The 18329-nt window shown below is 40.8% G+C and overlaps 1 protein-coding gene across 1 annotated transcript in view; it reads left to right on the top strand.

The window, feature by feature from the left end:
• Positions 1-18329, top strand: part of ptprn2 (protein tyrosine phosphatase receptor type N2) — a 140871-nt gene that overhangs the window by 86189 nt on the left and 36353 nt on the right. Inside the window, exon 11 of the mRNA XM_080489049.1 lies at positions 1262-1326. Coding sequence (XP_080345175.1) covers positions 1262-1326 — 65 coding nt within the window. The remainder of the gene's footprint in view (positions 1-1261; positions 1327-18329) is intronic.

The raw sequence follows: 18329 nt of genomic DNA, 5'->3' as shown, positions 1-18329 counted from the left end.
GCAAGATGTTCTGTCTTTCTTTAAATCTCTCGTTGAAGTATCAACACTGCCCAAAGCACAACAGTGATTCATCATTTTTGCTTTAGTTTATGACCGAATGCCTGCTAAGCTAATGGTAGCTGTGTCAAAAAAATTTATTTTAATGCAAGCATCTACTGTTCTCCTGCATCAAGGGGTCATGCCAGGAGCATGAGTTTGTCACTGTGTCATGCTGACATGCGCCTCCTCAAAAAATGTAATTGCTATGTTGGCTAAGTAAATACCCCTGAGAACAGCAAGATATGTGATTGTTCAGCAATTCCTGAAGCCCGTAGAGAGCGCAGGCACTGAAGGCAATGTTATGGAAGTTGTAAAAGGGCTCAGCTATATTTTTCAGTAACCCACGGCGAGACAATACTAAATACAAGATGGCAGCATGAAATTAAATCGAGCAAAGCTGTTTCCACTGAAGACCTTCTTCTCCACATCACATCGAATAGAAGAGATTAAACACAGACCCACACCCAGCTATGGAGCGGGTGCGATGACTTATGCCGTGAACACACTGCTGGCAATATATTTAAAGCTCAGTCTAGCTTGCTCGTGTTTGTTCCTCTTGTATTGCAGGTTTTCGATATTACAAAGCTTTCAGCTTAGGTCAGCTCTGAATGCAGGGCCTCAAAGAGTTATTGGCATAAAGGTGTGTTCCAGTTGTCTGGGAACTTTGAAGTTTGTCCAGTTTTCAGAGGAAAAGTCATGAAGAACCCCCAATAAAAAGTGGACCGCAAAACGATTGTTTTAATAACAGCACATATTTTCAGTACTGATTTAATTTTGTTTGTCGGTAAAAACTAAAAAGCTAGAAAAGAGAGAAAATGTGCAGCAGCTTACATGAACAGAGCACCAGAAAGAGAGATTGTACTCGTTAGGAAACCTGCGAGGGACAAAACTGTCTGATTGTTATTGTGGTGAAGAACAGTTGACAGATGCAACCTAAAATGAAGTGCAACTTATATTCTGGCAAATATGGTAGTTGTTATGAGATCTGAGCAACCTCTGAAAACCCTCATGGATCCAGCGTTGTCATAAGATTGTGCGCGTGCGTGTGCGTGTGGCCCTTTTTCTGTGACCAGTTTGACATCTGAGTCAGGCTGATACATCCATTGCATCATTCTCAGTTTCACTGACCACTTGTTCTGCCTCAGGAACTGAAAAAACCTGCGACTTTTTCACATCCGTTGCTCATACTCCACACCTCCTCTGCTTTTGTCTCCCCGTGCAGTCCAGCAGAAGCAGCAGCTGGAGAAGGAGACAGGCCTGAAGATAGTGGAGGCCGGAGTCAGTGATGTAAGTAAAGCCTGCTAAAAATATGTTTTATTCAAGTCTGTGTGCGTAAAAAAACAAAAAAAAGAGAGTGAGTGAGAGTGGGTGTGCTGGTGATTGTCTGTGAAACAGTAACTCTGTGATTTCAACTTGTCTTGGCGTCCGTGTTGCACCTGCAGCCTCAGTTGTGCAGCCAAACTCTAATCTTTTGCACAGTGAATCCCAGACACATTCTTTGGAGTGCGCAGCCGCGATCCCCCCCCCCCCCCCCCCCCGTTTCATTTCCTCTAGGTGTCTAAGAGCTGCTGTCACCATAGCAAATAAAAAACAACAAGACAAAAGCACGATACATTTTGTGAAGCTCAAAGTGAGTGTTGATCACCGCCTCCGAGCAACAATAACCAGATTATCTTGAGTGCTGTCACTTTGCAGGGAGCCCCGATGCTCCTGTGACATATTCATTGGAAAAAAATTAAGAGGAGAGCAGGAGGACTCTTCGGATGATATAGATGAAAAGAGAGTGAATTTGTATTTATGCAACACTAATAAATATTCATATATATCAGAGGTAAGGATCTAATCAAGCACCCATTGATGCGTCATAGCCCTCCATGCTCGCCTGGTAAATGAGTTTCTCTATGGAAATGAGACAGACAGCCTCAGACCCCTGAGCTGCCCGGCTCATGAGGCATGCTGGGAGCTAAGTGGATGTGGCCTGTGCATCACAGGACAGTTGCCAATAGCAACAACCGTCACACACTGTATAGACAAGATCATTTTCCTGTGTTAGTCCCTTCAATGCCATCTTTTTTTTTTTTTTTTTGGTGTCACTGCCTTTCTTTGCCCATCTGCCTCCCACTTATATCTTTTTTAGAACCACATTTTCTCTCGTCTTATTCCACATTGTGTCTTCATCACATTCCTCTCAATTATCTTTGATTCATATTTTTTCTTTTCTTTTTTTTCTTTTTTTTCTTTTTTTTTAACTCAACCAAGACTTTTGTCCTGCTTTTCGTCCGCCTCTCCTCGCCTCCTTTTCATTCTTTTATTACTTCTCAGACTGATTCTTGCAGTTAGCCAGGACTGGTACAGGGCTGTGTTTGTCATATTGGGCCTATTTGTAGATAATTAGCCGCAATAATAGCCTCTCTGCAGGAGCCAGGGTTGCGGGAGGGATGGATGGAAAGAGGGAGGGAGGAAAGGAAGAATCTGTCTTCCACCTCATGGGGAGAAAATCTGCGCCAGACTGTGTTTGTGGAAATGTGTGTTGTCGAAGTGCTGCATTTACTGTACTACAAATAGTAAGCTGGCAACATTTAAATCCTGAAACCTCCACTCAGAGGGTGTTGTATTAGTAAAAACTCAAATGTGGGTGTGTTTGATTTCACCGGTTTGCCTCCAAGAAGTGGAGAGTTGAGGATAAGTTGGGGGAAAATAGTCGCTTTAGACAGGAGAGCATGTGGAGTGGGCTCTTCAAATACATTAGTTTAAAAGGTGTTAAACCAAAAGCATGCTTTCAGTAAATTTGCACTAAATTGACCACAGTTATGAGTGAATGCAACGCTAGAGGTTGCAGAGAGGGTCTTCTTTAGTCTGCCCATTATTGGCAGAAATAGAAATATGCTCGGCGAAATTGCGTGTTGAATCCATACGAGGCACAGAGCTGGAAAATGAAGCGACACCTTGTGTTATTTTCCCCGGCTTGTATAAAACCATCACAGTGGTTAGTATCATCAAGTCTTATCACTGACAACCCCCCCCCACCACCACCACCACCTCCTCCGCTTTTATTTAAGAGGTGACAAATGACAAAACAGCTTAGGAAGATGTCCAGATAGAGCGAACGTCAATAGCAGTAGATGCGGACGAGGATAAGCAAATGTCAAAGTGGGGGGAAGGAGACATCAATCAATAGGCCGAGCAATATCTACTCCTTTATAGATCCAGAAGAAGTTGGCTTACAAAATAGGTAATACAAAAAAAAATAAAAAAAAGCTACAGAAAATGATCACTTTCATAATGCATGTATGTGTAACATTTAAGCATTGTAGTTTCAAAGCATATTTTATCATTAACAGCTGTTTCCCAAGTGGGAGCTGCACTCTTGTGGAAACCCAGCAGGCAAATGAAGGTCTCCTCGCAGCAATTTATGAGTCTGTAAATGTGTGAAAAACTGAAGAGGGAAGAAAAAAATAAAGGGCGAGAAGAAATTTATTGTTGATTTGGTGGAGCAATAACTGGCTCTGCTGGCAATACTGCAGTGAAACTATACACCCAGAGACGTGTCCGAGTTATTATCGTACACTTATCCAGCACTAAGTGTAGAAAATAAACCTTGACAGATTGTACCACACACCGGCTCCTCCAACACCGGCGTTCCTTAAAAGCACAAAGCTCTTTCCTGCCTCCTCGTATCTCCTTTTTCTTTGCAGGAGGAGGAGGGGGGGGGGGGGGGGGGGGGGGGAGCGGGAGGGGAGGGGGTCGGTGAGTCACACCTCGAGCTGGAAACAAGCAACCAGGCAGCAGGCAAAAGGGTGGCCGTAGCTGACAGCCATAGACACAGCATGACTGGTGTCGGTGGGGAGCGTAGAGAGAAGCAAGGGAATAAAAGCCAGACTCAGAGAGACGGGATCTGTGAGGGAGAGGCGTGTCGATCAGACGTTTTGAAGATGCGACACACTAAAATATTCCCCACGTCCTCTTCGGGCATGCGATGCCTAACAACTAAATCCTGAAAACACCAATTCATTCTCTTGATCTGATGGAGAGACGCAGTGGCCTTTACATCCTACACACTGGTGCAGCCATATTTATTTCTTCCAAGCGTTTCGAGAGTTGAAATATTCCTCAGTCAATTAGAGTATTAATGACCACAAACCTGCTCTGTAATTAAAGATCAGGCCAAGATTTACCCCAATAAGGCTGTGCATAGGCTTTACTCTAGATTAGAAAATTAATATTTAAAGGAGACCTATTAGACTCATTTACATTTTTTTCTTTCATATTGAGGAACTCCACTAGATTAGCACCTCATAATTTATAGTTTAGCGTGCGTGCGCACCTGTACTTCCTCAAAGATTTTTCTTTCCCCATGTAGAGCCTGATCACATTATGACATTCAGCTTTTATTGCTTGTAATTTGACATCAGCCTCATCGTCCTGCTTTCCTGTTGATTTGCACAGACCAGTTGGTCACATGAAATTCTTCACAAACTGATTGGCATATGGAACCTGAGCTTTTAAAGCTCTCCAAAGGCATGAGCCGTCTCCTCAAAATTCATTATTTATCACTTACGTCATATTTAATATCAACTTTCTCCTCTGTAATGTGACATGATTGACTGGAATAGTGAAGAAACCCTGATATTTTTTTTTTTCATTTTTATTTTTTTAAGTTGTTTAGCTGTGTTATGGCTGACATGTCAGACATTCATCCAGCCTGAAACTGGGAAAATATTGCCTTTTGTGGCACTGGCTTCATGTCAATATTTTCCTCTCTGTAGTTAAATATTCTTCTGTTTAACTGCCAAATTAAAATTTTACAATTAATTCTCGATGAAAGCGCTTTAATAGTGTTTTCCTAGTTTTCTGTTTTCCTCACACCACGACTTCTCAATAAAATGCACAAAGGGTGAATTTCCACATCCAGACTCCCGATGTGAGATGGCCCCCATGTGATTAAGTTGGTAGTTAAATTGAGATTCATTGACATTTTGACAGCGGTCTCATGTTCGAGATAACTCCGGCAAACTGCTTATGTAAAGAGGCACTCATTAAGCGCAGAATTCCCCGAGCTACACGTCAACTGATTATTCAACCACTAAATGTAAATCATATATGGCAGACTGGGACTTTTTGCACTGGGACACTCATGATGTTTATGTGTACCGCATTCACAAATATACAGTAAATGCATACACTATTAATATTACACACAGCTACCACGATTGCCCTCAATACTGTAATTGGCTCTTGTAGGGTTTAACAGTACATTTTTCATATTCTCTGCCGCTCAGTTTTATGCTGCTGTTTATACGCCGCTGCATTTTTATTTGGCTTTTCCATCCCATTGATCTCAACAAAGTTGTATCACCATTAACTCGTAATTCTGCCGTGTCACTCTGGAGGAATAATTGGGGGATGCCACCATCTTATCATGGGTGAAAGCTCACGTAAAACTTCTAATCAAATGACTAAGTGCAGAAGCACAGAGGCAAAACTCATTTCAGAGAAAGGTCACATGTAATGATGACCCCCTCGCAGTGGATTTGAAGGCTTTCTTTCCAATACCGTGCGATAATTAGTGCTACGTTAAACTGTTCTGACAGACTTCCCTCAGAAAATACTTTATAATTGTTCAGATATTCCCAATTTGAACACCCAAATGTGTAATTTGAAGTTCATGTTAGACTTCATGTTTGCAGAGCGGCAAACATTAGCAAACATTTTAACCACATCTCTTAATGTATCTTCATATATATTCGAGAAATACAATAAAATGAAGTCATCTTTACACTTGTGGTATAGCTGTTTAAGACTATCACAACAGCTGCTTGTGATTTGTGATGTGTCATCTATCAGTACATAAACTAACTTTCATAACTTTCACAGTTTCCATATGAATTGAAATTTATCAAACAATCACAGAAAACATGATCAAAAAGTTGTGCTGAATACTCAAACGGGTATTGATTTCAGAACCACTGATGTATTTTGCCTGGGCACTTTGCACATAAAAATATTTGAAGGGACCATAAATATAGTTTAAATAATACCCCTGATGCTTCGAGTTTGAATCCTTTATTGTAAATTAATTATTGCTTGTAAGATAATTTGTGAAACTATTTTTAAGAGAACATTCTTATTGGACTTAACCGACCTGTTTTACTGAGTAAAAAGCAGTATTATGATGTATGTTTTCAGGTCTGATGGGGAAGTTGTGTATAAGATGAAGCAACGGGGTTGTTTAACTTTTGACAGAAAATTCTGAAAGATGTGGGATTTGGGGAAAATTGTTTGAAATGTAAATGGCATTTCAAATTTCTAAAGTTAGATAATGAAGACAGCAGCAGTATCAAGAAGAAACAACATAAGACCTGCAAATGAAATGAAACAGAAAAGCAGCGTCTGTTTTGTTTTATGTTTTTGTGTTTTTGAGGAGGCAAACTATACAGAAGATGTAAGCAACAAACATTCCAATTGCAAGCCACCTTAAATGTATTCTGTTGGATATAATAATATCTGGCTCTCTCTCTGGATCACTCTTAAACTTGCATTTTGTTTTGTTGGAGCATATTTCAACATGAATATTTATTTCCATAGTTTTTTTTGTTTTTTTTTATATTGTGCCCATGGTTATCAAGCAATATCAGTACATTTTGCTTTCCTTTAATCTAACAAAGCCTGAATATTGTAGTGTATTCCACTTAACAACAAATACTGAGAGCAACCGGCAGCGATTGCAATTCCTCCGAGGGAACGGGACAGATAATTTCAGCCGAGACTTCAAAGGAATACGACACTGACCATTTCCTCCCAGAGAGAGAACGCACACAGGCTGAAATAAATAAGTATGTGTGACAAGAGTTGTACAAATTGATCCTGCAACGGCATGGGTGTGTGCTTTACTTCAAAACATATTTTCCCATGTTGGTTTCTCAAGCAGTTACAATCCCGAGATGAGAAAAATATATTTTTATGTTAATTTCCAGATCTTTTATTCTCATTTAAGCGTGAACGTAGCGGCTGAGAGAAAATGACAGTGGTTGCACTGTGGGGTATATTCTTGAATGTCCTTGTTGTGTATATATATATATATATATATATATATATGTGTGTGTGGGCTGTAACTGTGTGTTCGTATCAGCCAATCAATTGCACATTGGACCTCAATTGCCTTTTCCACATTGACAACCTATCCAATCTCCTTCAGTCACTGTAATAAACCCAAACAATAAAAAAATTGCCTCCTATAAAAATTTCAACAGTGCAGGAAGGCCAATCTGGCTGTTTTAAAAGTGGCTAAAATGCCATTACTGTGGCAGATCTGGATGTGAAATGTCATATTGGAGCAGCCCCACTGTGCCTGCAGCCCCGAGTAGCACTGCCTCTTTGGAGACTCCAGCTGCCTCCCACTGATGAAAGCCCGTCCAGCAGCTCCGTTTCTCAGCAACCTTTTACCATCACCTGACCTTTGGACTGCAGAAATGCCTTTGATACCTTGCCATGCAGTTTGGTATTTGCCTCTCTCTATATCATGACGTGTGCTCTCCCTCGGGGTAAGGGTGGACTTGTCTGTTTTTAATGAGTGTCAGAATGTAAAGTGTTTACTCGCCTACCTTTTGCTTCTTTTATGTTCCACTGCTTTTGTTAAAGAGCTGTATGGTTGCTCTGTATAGTTGACGGTGGTATTTTTACTCAGCTTGTTGAAGGGCAATTCCTCCACCTTTGCTAAAGCATTATAAAGGATATCTTCTTTTTTTTCTGGGGTACTCATCCTCTTCCTGTAAGGAAACGCTCAAGGCCAGGGTGGCCTTGGAGGTATTATAGAGGTTTAGATGAAATTAAAGCAAAAATCCACTCATGAAAACTTGCGCTGTTATAAATAGTTCAGTCAATAGCAATGTTGCCTCTCAACTAAAAGAGCCTTTGTACTGTTCCAGTCCTGGTTTCTTGTATGAGGTGCTAGTATTCATCATATTTATCTGATCATTTTGTTGACTGCTGATTGTTTAGTGTGTAATTTTCTATATGTCGAGGGGCGCTGTTTAAATAGCTTGCTTTATTCAACTGAACATTCAAAATCCTAAGATATTCATTTTTGCTATCATACATAATCTTGGTATAGCTATAGAAAATATTCAAACCAGTTGATCAGGAATGTTTTATCATTGAAAAAACAAATAAGAGCCATAAATACTGTTTTGATCAGCTGACAATGTCCAGACTGTTGCGAATAAATTTCTTTTTTTTTTTTTTAAGTGTTTTAAAAACAAAGAACATTATGGCACAATTAAATGAAACAGTGATAAAAATCAAATAACGCTATGGCTGACACAAATTCTAATTAAATACTCATGTTTTGTTTTACATAGATCAACACCATCAAAAGACAAGCAGCTCTCTATCTCAAGCAGAAAAGATCAAAACCTTAGTCAGCCTCTCCCCCCACCATAAATTTGCACAGGTTAATCATGTCACAACCAGAATGTATGAAAAACCCAGCATCGACTTGATCGACTACACATTGCAGAAACTTCTCAGAAATGAGGCATTTCTTGAACTTGTAGACTTCACTGTGGTCGATCCCGGTGGAAGAATAGAGAGAGAAAAATCTGCATTACATGCTTCTTTTTATGTTTGTAAAATGCCAAAAGAAAGGGAGAGAAGATAGCAATTTGACATGCAACACTCATATCAGATTTGTTTTGATTTGTTTAAATTGATGAAACAATAGGAATTAACTTGAGTCCCTGTATCCAGCCGAGGGTCGCGGGGTGCTGGAGCTAATCCAGCTGACAAACACGGAGAGACAAGCTAATACACACACTTACCTTTACACCTTTGAGCAATGTAGAGTCATCAAATAGCTTTAAATGCATGTTTATTTGTTTTTTGACTGCATGAGAACACAGAGAAGACCCAACCTGGTTTATGGATCTTATTCGAGCTATAAGCACAGAATATTAACCACTACATGATTGCTTTTACATCGCATAAGGCGGCACCTTATTATGAATACGATGATTTATTAAGACAAAACGTTTTCACCACAAGGGTGAAAGGCAGTGTACACCATGGACAGGCCTTTTAAAGACAACGAATAACAAACACACATTTGCAATTTAGAGTCACCAGTGTATCGAGCATGCATACGTATCTTTTGAGAGTGAATGAAAGGCTCAGGACGAACATGGAAACTCATCACACAACGACAACAAACCCGAACGCCAATCAATGTGTTTTAACTGCAACTTCTCTAGTTTACATTTCTTTCTGTGCTAAAACAGTAAAATATTATGACGCTATGACATTATGATATTATAATATCCTAATTTATATAACAACATGTTGATATTTGTCTGTGTGTGTCTATTCAAAATATTGTGCTGTACCAGTCATTTCCCTTCGTCCCGACTGTTTTTGCTTGTCTCTGCTGTAGTCTCATGATCATAACATCCAATGTGACCAGATTTAACACCATGTTGCAAAATCTGAGCTGTGAAACGGCCCAGCTGTCATAAAAAGAGTCTTCTTTGTGTAGGAATTTGTTTGCTAGTTGTCTGACATAGAAAAATACACAAGCTCATTTGAAACGGTGCCACGGATGTGTCTGTACGGACATGTAAAGCACAACGTGCAGGTAACAAAGCTTGTACTTTCAGAGTTGTTTCCTTTTGCCTTGGAGCTGGTGTGATATTCATGTACAGTATTTGTGTGATTAACACTTCCCCAAGAGGGGTCTGAAGTTATTGTGGGTGACTCTTGACTATTTGCACCTAAAGGGCTGTGGGTGTAGTGAGACCTCTGGGACCGCCACAGATGAAACAAAATTCAACCACAGGATACTTCCATGCCTCTTCCATTCAAAGCAGCCTTAATAGCGTCATTGACATCCTTGTGGGTGCAGGTTGACCTACTTGGCAATATTTTAAGAAGAAATAATGACTGGACACCCCGCTGCTTCCTCTCTGGCTTCACCACAGTGTATTCCCCATTCGGTGATCATTGAGCTCAACTACCGTCGTAGAGCTTACGGAACGAGGAGGCCTTGTGCTTTTGTAAGACAAATTAATTTTTGTGCTACTGTGAGTAGTTTCACATCTCTCCCTGCTGCCTCTGGGGCGAACTTTGGAGGATGCAACATGGAAAATAAAGTCCATAAAATGTTGAAAATGAATCAGCAATGTTGCTAACATGCAGGAAGTGTGAGTTGACTTCACAAATCTATTGGGGACATCTCCTCTGGTGAATATTCAGGTGGTCTTGTTTAAGAGTAAAATGTACTAAAGCTGAACTTCATTGGTAATTATCAGGTTAAGCAACACTCATGCTGAATGTCAGAGTGAAAACAAAAACTCAAGTGTCCCGAAGACTCATTTTGAGGATGTTACAGGTTTAATCCAGGCTGCTCACTTATGATAAATGTGGCCATGACATCGAGTTTAAATGCAGGATGTCAATTTCCACTGACCGAATCCACCGAAGGTCAATGCACACAGCCAACACTGTCGTCTTGCGCAGCCTCCATGTACGCTACCCTCAAGAAATTACTAAATGAAACTAGTCATTTTTTCCCGCATAGAAAAAACGAATTAGTGGAGGAGATGGAGAATGTGGCCGCCATGCCCACGACACAGTTTTCTGCTTAGTTTTAGTTGATTTTTAACTAACCCTTGGTGGTAGCAGCAGCCACCCTGTGAGATTCTAAATTTCGGGCACAGTTAGGATGTTACCTCAGGCTATCTGTTGTCGCAAAATTGTAATGAGGGTCATCTGTAAACCTCATTCATTGTAAAACTGAAATCCAAGTCTGATTAAAAAACATGATTGCCTTGTAACTTTAAATCCAGTTCCTTATTTTGACAAGACAAACATGCAGTTAGTAACAAAATCTGATGGACATGGACAGACAAGAGACATGATTCCTAAAGAGGAAACCTGCTTTTATCCCTTTTTGGAAGCTTTTGGAATCTGTGGTCTGCAGATTTCACATCCGCCACAAGCTCATCCAGGTGCCTGGGAGCGGCTGAGGGTACAGTCGGTGGGGAGGGGGGGCCCGGTGTCCACAGCTGGATAGCATAGCAGAGGTTTTAAATGTCAGCGTTGAAGGGGGACGCGGCTGCCATTTGGCCTGACGAGCTACATGCCAAGGGACTGGCAGCGGGATGCAGGGGCAGGGTGCTCCCGGTCCCGGCCACAAAGCACTCACCCTCTGCCATTTATCATGCCACTACTTGCCTAGTGCATTTGGCACCTCAGCACTGGTGATCGCAGGAAAAAAACCATTGCTGCAGGCCAACCGCTGACCCACAGTGATCTTTTCAGCATCACAACAAAATTAGAGCGATAGTATTTGCTTGTCTACATTCAATTGGAGGTTGGTTGAAGCTCAGTTGTTTTTTTTTTCTAATGACTTTGTGAATATATATATTTTTTTAAAAGCACAGTTCAGTGGTAATTCCAGCAGGCTCCTCAACAGGATTCTAAATAATTATCAGATCTAAGCAGTTATCAATAAAAAGCATAATTTTAAAAATATTGTCATCTTTACATGAATCAGTCGTAACTGTCTTTTGAGCAAACAACGCGATCTGAGCTTCAAGCAGTTGATTAATTATTGCTCACTGAGCGCACAATATGGAAACCACTTTGCTCTCAGTAAATTAAACGTAATCAACTGTCATACCATCTTTTATTGACTTTAATTGACTGTAATTGTGAATCCTGCTTTAACTGCCAGTTACTTTCTGCATGGCAAGGTCAACTAAATTGCTTGATGAGCTGTTATGGTCTTTTATATGATGACCTTGACTTCGCAGGGTGTATGAATATCTTCCATCTGCAGCGATAAACCATGAAATGAAACTCCACCACTCTCCTGCTAAGTGGCCTCACCACATCTACTGGTTTCACTCACGGCTTGGGAAAAAAAAATTACTGAGCTGGATTATGACAATATTTAGACATGACGCTAAATATTTAAGTGCTAAATAATCTATGTGTGTTTTCACTTGAAACAGCTCCTCCACTCATCTGATTCCCTGATGTGTAAATGTGTTTGAATCATGTAAAAGTATGGCTCCATATGAAAACAAATTTGTTTGATCTTTACAAACACACTCATCTTTGTATCAGTGTGTCTCCAAGCTTGTTGGCTCATCATGAGTTCAGAAAAACAACTCTGTTTTCAGCTATATGACAAATAATCCAAGAGATTGCTACAATTATTCATTTTCAAAAGTAGAACACCATCTCAGAAATACTCCATATATCTTTGAAGACACGTGTTGTTGTTTTTTTTATCTGGACTGCAGCACGATTTTTTAAAGGCAAATGGAAACTATTCAAGAGAGCTGAAGGTTTAATTCATAGCTTTCAAATTAGGACCATAAGCTGAAAACGTGTCTGTAATATGTTTGCAGCAATATATGTTATCTTTCATCATATATGATGCAATCAGTGCAAATTTGGCATACTACTGGGAAGGTGAAAAGATCCGATGTCGGTTGTGCTCGGTGAGCGGGCGTCATCCTGCTGCTCTGGGGTGGGGGGGGGGGGGGGGGGGGGGGGGGTTCACTTCACATATCACATATACAGGGAAGCCAACATATCTATTTACTATCTGGAGGTGGCTCATCATGTCAGGTGTTGGTCGCAGATGCACAGATGTAACATGTACCCAGTACAGGTGGAAACCTGGACAAAAATAGGATCTTCAGCTGATGATCGGTAGCTACATCATATATAATTCAAGCAGAGACCGATAGAAAAATCAGAGCACAGTTACATGTATGCGGCTTAGAAATACGCAGTCTTCACAATGATAGTTGAGTTCCTGATGCATAGCAGCTCAATTCATGTCAAATCATACCTACAGATTCATGTCTGAACTATAATTTTCTTCATTTTTCTTAGAACACAAATTAAACATTTCCTACTTCGGGGATAATCTGTGTAATTCTGATAAAGATTATTTTTAAAATGTCATTCATTTCACAGCTATATTAGCACAAAGAACTGAAGAATTACATCCCACAACAAAAGGCTAAAAGATCTGAGGTCCACGCTTGCATGCAATCACATGTCTGTCACTGTTCATTACATTATTCACTCTGAAGAAGGAGGGAAAAAAAGACATCATCACTGCCTCACTAAAAGCCATACAGTGTAATTATGTTTGTGGGTGAAAATAGGCTAGATTGATTATATGCATTTACAATAATGAGCCGTCAATGTATTATTACGTTACAGAGCCATCAAAATCTTGACATAAATCATAATTAATTCTGCCTTCAGAATTTCTGATCAGCCATACTTTGTATTGTTGTCAGAGGTTGCGGCGGGAAGCAGTGGGAGATGTGAGCTCCAAACAGGCGGCTGATACCGTACTACAGCTGTGGCAGCACTCTCATTAGGGATTCACAGAGGTTTCTTTCGCTGAGCAGTGCTGCTCGGTTTGGCTCGGGGGCAGACCACTCTTTATAAAGCTGCCGGAGCCGTGAGACAGACAGACAGCGAGACACGCGGGGAGGCTGCAGCGCTGGGCAGCCGGTGTCAGCTCTGTTCGTGCACTGGATTGTTTTGACCCCCCCCTCGACTCTCCCCCAGCTGATTGGTGTGGCTTCATTAGGATGGGCCGCGGCTCTTCCGATTAGCAGTAATTAAAGAGAGAAATCAGAGCGCTCGCCTCCAGTCCAGACACAGCCAGTGCCTGTCAAGTGTGATCGCTGTGGAACAGATCGAGCACTCCTGGCCGCCTGCCACTCCACAATCCCCCCTCCATCCCATCGTCTGCAGGAGAGGTATGGGCTAGTGCCGTCTGTGCCAAGTTACCCCCAAAGTAACCCCCGGGGTTACACACACACGCCTCTCCCAGCGGGCACACGCTGGGCCGGTGTTGTCATGGTGATAACAGGAGAAAACGTTTAATGAAGACACTGATGACAATTTATGAGGCTGTGGCTGTGTGCATTTACAGGGAGACGACCCTTAGCCTATCACGCACTGCCTCCTGTGGTTCTACATCTATATCTTCACTTACACAAGTTGTAGCTGATCATCGGGGCGTATGCTCAGGCAGGCGGCCTCAATGTGCTGCAGCAGCTCCCAGGTACAGTTGGAGAAACATAGAATTGATTGTTCAATAAACCTAATGTGATGTAATCAGGAACGTGTTTTCATAGTTGTTTTCATTCCATTTAAAGTGGACAAATAATCACACACTAATGTATTGAAAGGCATTCTTATGAGGAGAATTCCAACCTACATTCTAATATTCAGCCTCCTTTGAAAACAAATGCACACAAACATTATTTTGCAGGCAAAGTGGCAGAAATGTGTGGATTAATTTGCACAGGCTGGGCGACTAAATCCATTCACCACCTGCCATTACACCCAAAACTGACCAATAGTGTTGTGGCCGGCTTTTCACTTTGGGATGCTTGTTCTGCTTTCCTTCTCGCTTTGTTTGCTCTGTCTATGTGCCATCAGGCATAGATGCTATTAAACAAACAGAACCAGAGTCTCATTGAGTGTTCTGGCATTTGCTTGGGACACCATATTTAACAACGGTTCAACAGCTCTTGAGAATATGCCAGATTTAATTCATGTGCAAGTGCAGTGATGAGCCTCAGTGTGAACCCTTGTTTAACTCCAGCTGTTGTGTGGTTCTTTGTGTGGTCAAATACTTTTAAGAATATTTTTTCACAGATGCACTGCACTGCACTGCACTGCACTACACTACAGCAGATGCAGCATTCATGCAGTTCCATTCATGCTGCCTCCAATAACAAATTCGTACATTGATTAAAAAAAAGTTATTTAAATAGGAATTATTTGCATTTCTAAAAGTTGGTATTATATATCAGATGTATGCATCCAATCATGTCATATATTTACTTTATCCACCAGCCAGCACTGGTGAAATTGAGGAAACACCCTGGACATGCAGACTCCACTGAGAAAGGCCCTCAGGCCTGGAATACTTACTTTCTCTCTTCGTAAATGTGCTTTACTCACTTTAAAAATGCATATTGTCGCTGTGCAAATGTGACATATGTTAGAAATGTTTCAATCAAAGAATGTAATCCTAGTTCACCTGGATGATCCTCTCTGACTATAGATGAGTTTAAACTTTCTGGCCAATCAAATTCTGCACCAGTGCACCTGGATTGAGCAGTTTTAGTAAGAATACAGGGTCCTCCTGTGATGTTTGGACTCAGGTATGAAGGAACACATCCTGTTGAACCCAGGAAGTCAGTCTGTGCTCTCCTCCAAGCACTTCTCTTTGTCCCTTTACTGTCAGTCTCAGTATCAGAGCCTCCCAGCCCACTAAGTCTCTTGTGACAGGGGTTTCAATTATGAATGCTACCTTTGACTACCTCTGTTATTCGGCGGCAGCCCACATATCCCTGCCTGCCACCACTCATGTGTGACTTGATGTATTGTCTCACTGTTTTCCCCCCTTTCAAAATTAATTGCAGTTTTATCTCTCTCCTAGATAAAAAATTTTTTTTTTTTAAAAAAAAGCCAACTGAGACACACAATAGTCTAAAAGTAGTGAGTTTTATTTCAACAAAACAATTAAAATGTCTGTGTTTCTTCACTGTTTTTGACTGGGGGTGTGTTTCATGTGTATGTTTTCTGAGGTTTTTCTTTTACCTTTTTACTTAGTAAAATGAAGTATTACCATCAATTACGTTGCCTTGATTGGTTTTTGTTTTAGCAAACCTCAGATCAGACTCATGACCCGGACGCTTTATTTGTCGCCGAATGACTTCTCACCTGAAAGTATCTTAGTTTCCCTCATCAAAAAGTCATTACATCTTGGAAATAATTCTTGTCACTGTGATTCATGTAAATTAGTGTCTCAGACCACCGTGCAAACATCTTGACTGATACTGAGCCTGATTTCAGTTCAGTTTTTAGATATGAGCGCCCCTTGAGAACTTAAATTAAATTTGAACAAACATGGCTATTATCCTTGTCAGACATATTGCTTTTGTCAACACAGCAGCAGGTAGAAAAGGATCATTACTGTCAAACTAAAACCAGTTGGGAATTAAAGCTGTACGTTACCCAATCTTAAAAAAAAAAAAGAAAGAAAAGAAGTTTGAGTGAATCAACTCAACTTTCCAAAACACGTGACATCATTGTGTTGTCTGAGATTAACTAATCTCTCGGTGAAAGAAAAGATCAGAGTTTAAATTTAAACCAGCTTCAGTTGAAGAGACCATTCACACAGGTTTAACCAATCACAGTGAAGCAAATGCAACTGGACATGGCAGGTCTGTTCAAGTGACGCACGTGGAGAGCAACGCTCCTGCCTTTAGACTTTGAAGAGTCTTCACTAAGCCAAAAACACAAGAGCAGAAGGTTTGGAAATGGATTTAAAAGAGTTTTTCTGCCTTGACATAAGCTGCAATCACGTTAGGCTGACAGGCTTAGTGCCAGTGTTAACCCTCGTCATATTGTTTCCTGTGCTTAAGAGGTTGTTTTTGGATGGCTTTATGTTTTCTACTGTTCTGAAGTCAGATGCTGTCAGAGTTGTGTATGCTGCAATCATCATGTCTGCATTGAAATGGTTTGTTCTTATTCTAAAATGTTACATTTCTTTGAGTTGAAAGTGAAAATTTCTAACCCATTACACCACAATGGAGGAAGGTTCTGACTTTTTTCCGCACTTTGCTGGTCTGCCTCCATGTGTCTCGCCATCAGCTGCACTTTTAAGACACACATCAATAGACTGTGTTTAGTTGTTTATTTTTAATTAATGATATGAGGTTTTTTTTGTATATTTTTCTGCTTTGTGTTCTTTCTGCCTTTTGGATTTTGCAATAAGCTTTCAGACCCATCAAACCTCAATTTGACTGTAATTTTGATTGTTTTGCTGAACTTACATATTGAAACTCCACCTCTGCTTGCAAATTAGATGTTTGGATTTTAGTGCATCACACTGTGCCATCATGTACACATGTAATTGGTGCTATATTAACTTTGTTTGATGACAGGGAGCTTAAACATAAAGCTAGAGTGATAAATACTTTCCAGACTTCCACATTATGAAATCAAGGTTAGACAAATGTAAGCTAATGAACTGATGATTTAAACAAGCCGATCTTCAGTGGGAAGATGGTCGAACCAAACCAATCCACTGCTGGGCACATTAGTAACAGGTCACTATAGGCAAAGGAAGGTTACACCCTGGACAATACATCACAGGACAACTACACAACTGAAAACCTATGTTTTTGGCCTGTGGGGGGAAAATGGAAGAATCTAGCAAATACTCAATAACACACTCACACAGTTAATGTCAAATTTATGTTTTTAGATGGTGTGAGGAGACCAAAGTACCAAGAGAAAAGAAGAGAACACAGCACCAACATATGCAACCTCCACCCAGGAGGTCCCCCAACGGCACTCACACAGGGATATTCTGCTACCTGCATGTAAACCAATTGAATTAGCACAAAATATGAATCGCCCTTTGTCACAAACTACAACAACACTGTACGTAACTTTACAGATATGTCGTGGTTTAAACACTCCAGGCTATGACGCCACGCCACTGTTTCTTTTTGAAGAGCGCAACGTTGTGCGTGTGTGTGGGTCTTCCTCGGTGCTTTAAATATAGTTAGAATGACAGGCATAGCATTTACCTTGATGTTTCCTGCTTTGAACTCCTTGGCATGTGCAAAGCCTGGGCTGGGATTCACGTAAGGAACAGACCTATTTGAACAAGCTCATCTGGGGAAAATACCAGAATGACATGGCTGACACACACACACACACACACACACACGGGCTTTGAATGGTTCCTCTCTGAGCAGGTGATGAGCATGAGACACAGCAATTCAAATGTTTCAAGTAAAACCCAGAAATGGGACCTTTTTGTTTCTTTGAACATCATTTCGAATGACGTGCACACACGCATGCACGGACACACACACACACACACACACACACACACACACACACACACACACACACACACACACACACACACACACACACACACACACACACACACACACACACACACACACACACACACAGAAACAATGCATTTAAGACATTCACCTCACTGTCAGGTTTCTGCACCTCAAGTGATGTTTAAAAGCAAGTAAAGTGTCACCTTTTCATATTTTATCTCGTTATAAGTGCTACTTTATGTCTGGCAGCCAAACTCAAACTGCGGTGCAGCCCTCATTATACAGACATGACATCGCTGGGTTGTGAATGCAAACAGACTTTTAAACCAAACTTACGTCTTCACATCACTGCCTCTCCTTGTTTGAGTGCTT

Source organism: Lipophrys pholis (genome assembly GCF_963383615.2).
Source record: "Lipophrys pholis genome assembly, chromosome: 20".
Classification (NCBI taxonomy): Eukaryota; Metazoa; Chordata; class Actinopteri; order Blenniiformes; family Blenniidae; genus Lipophrys; species Lipophrys pholis.
This window is presented reverse-complemented; position numbering and strand designations above follow the sequence as displayed.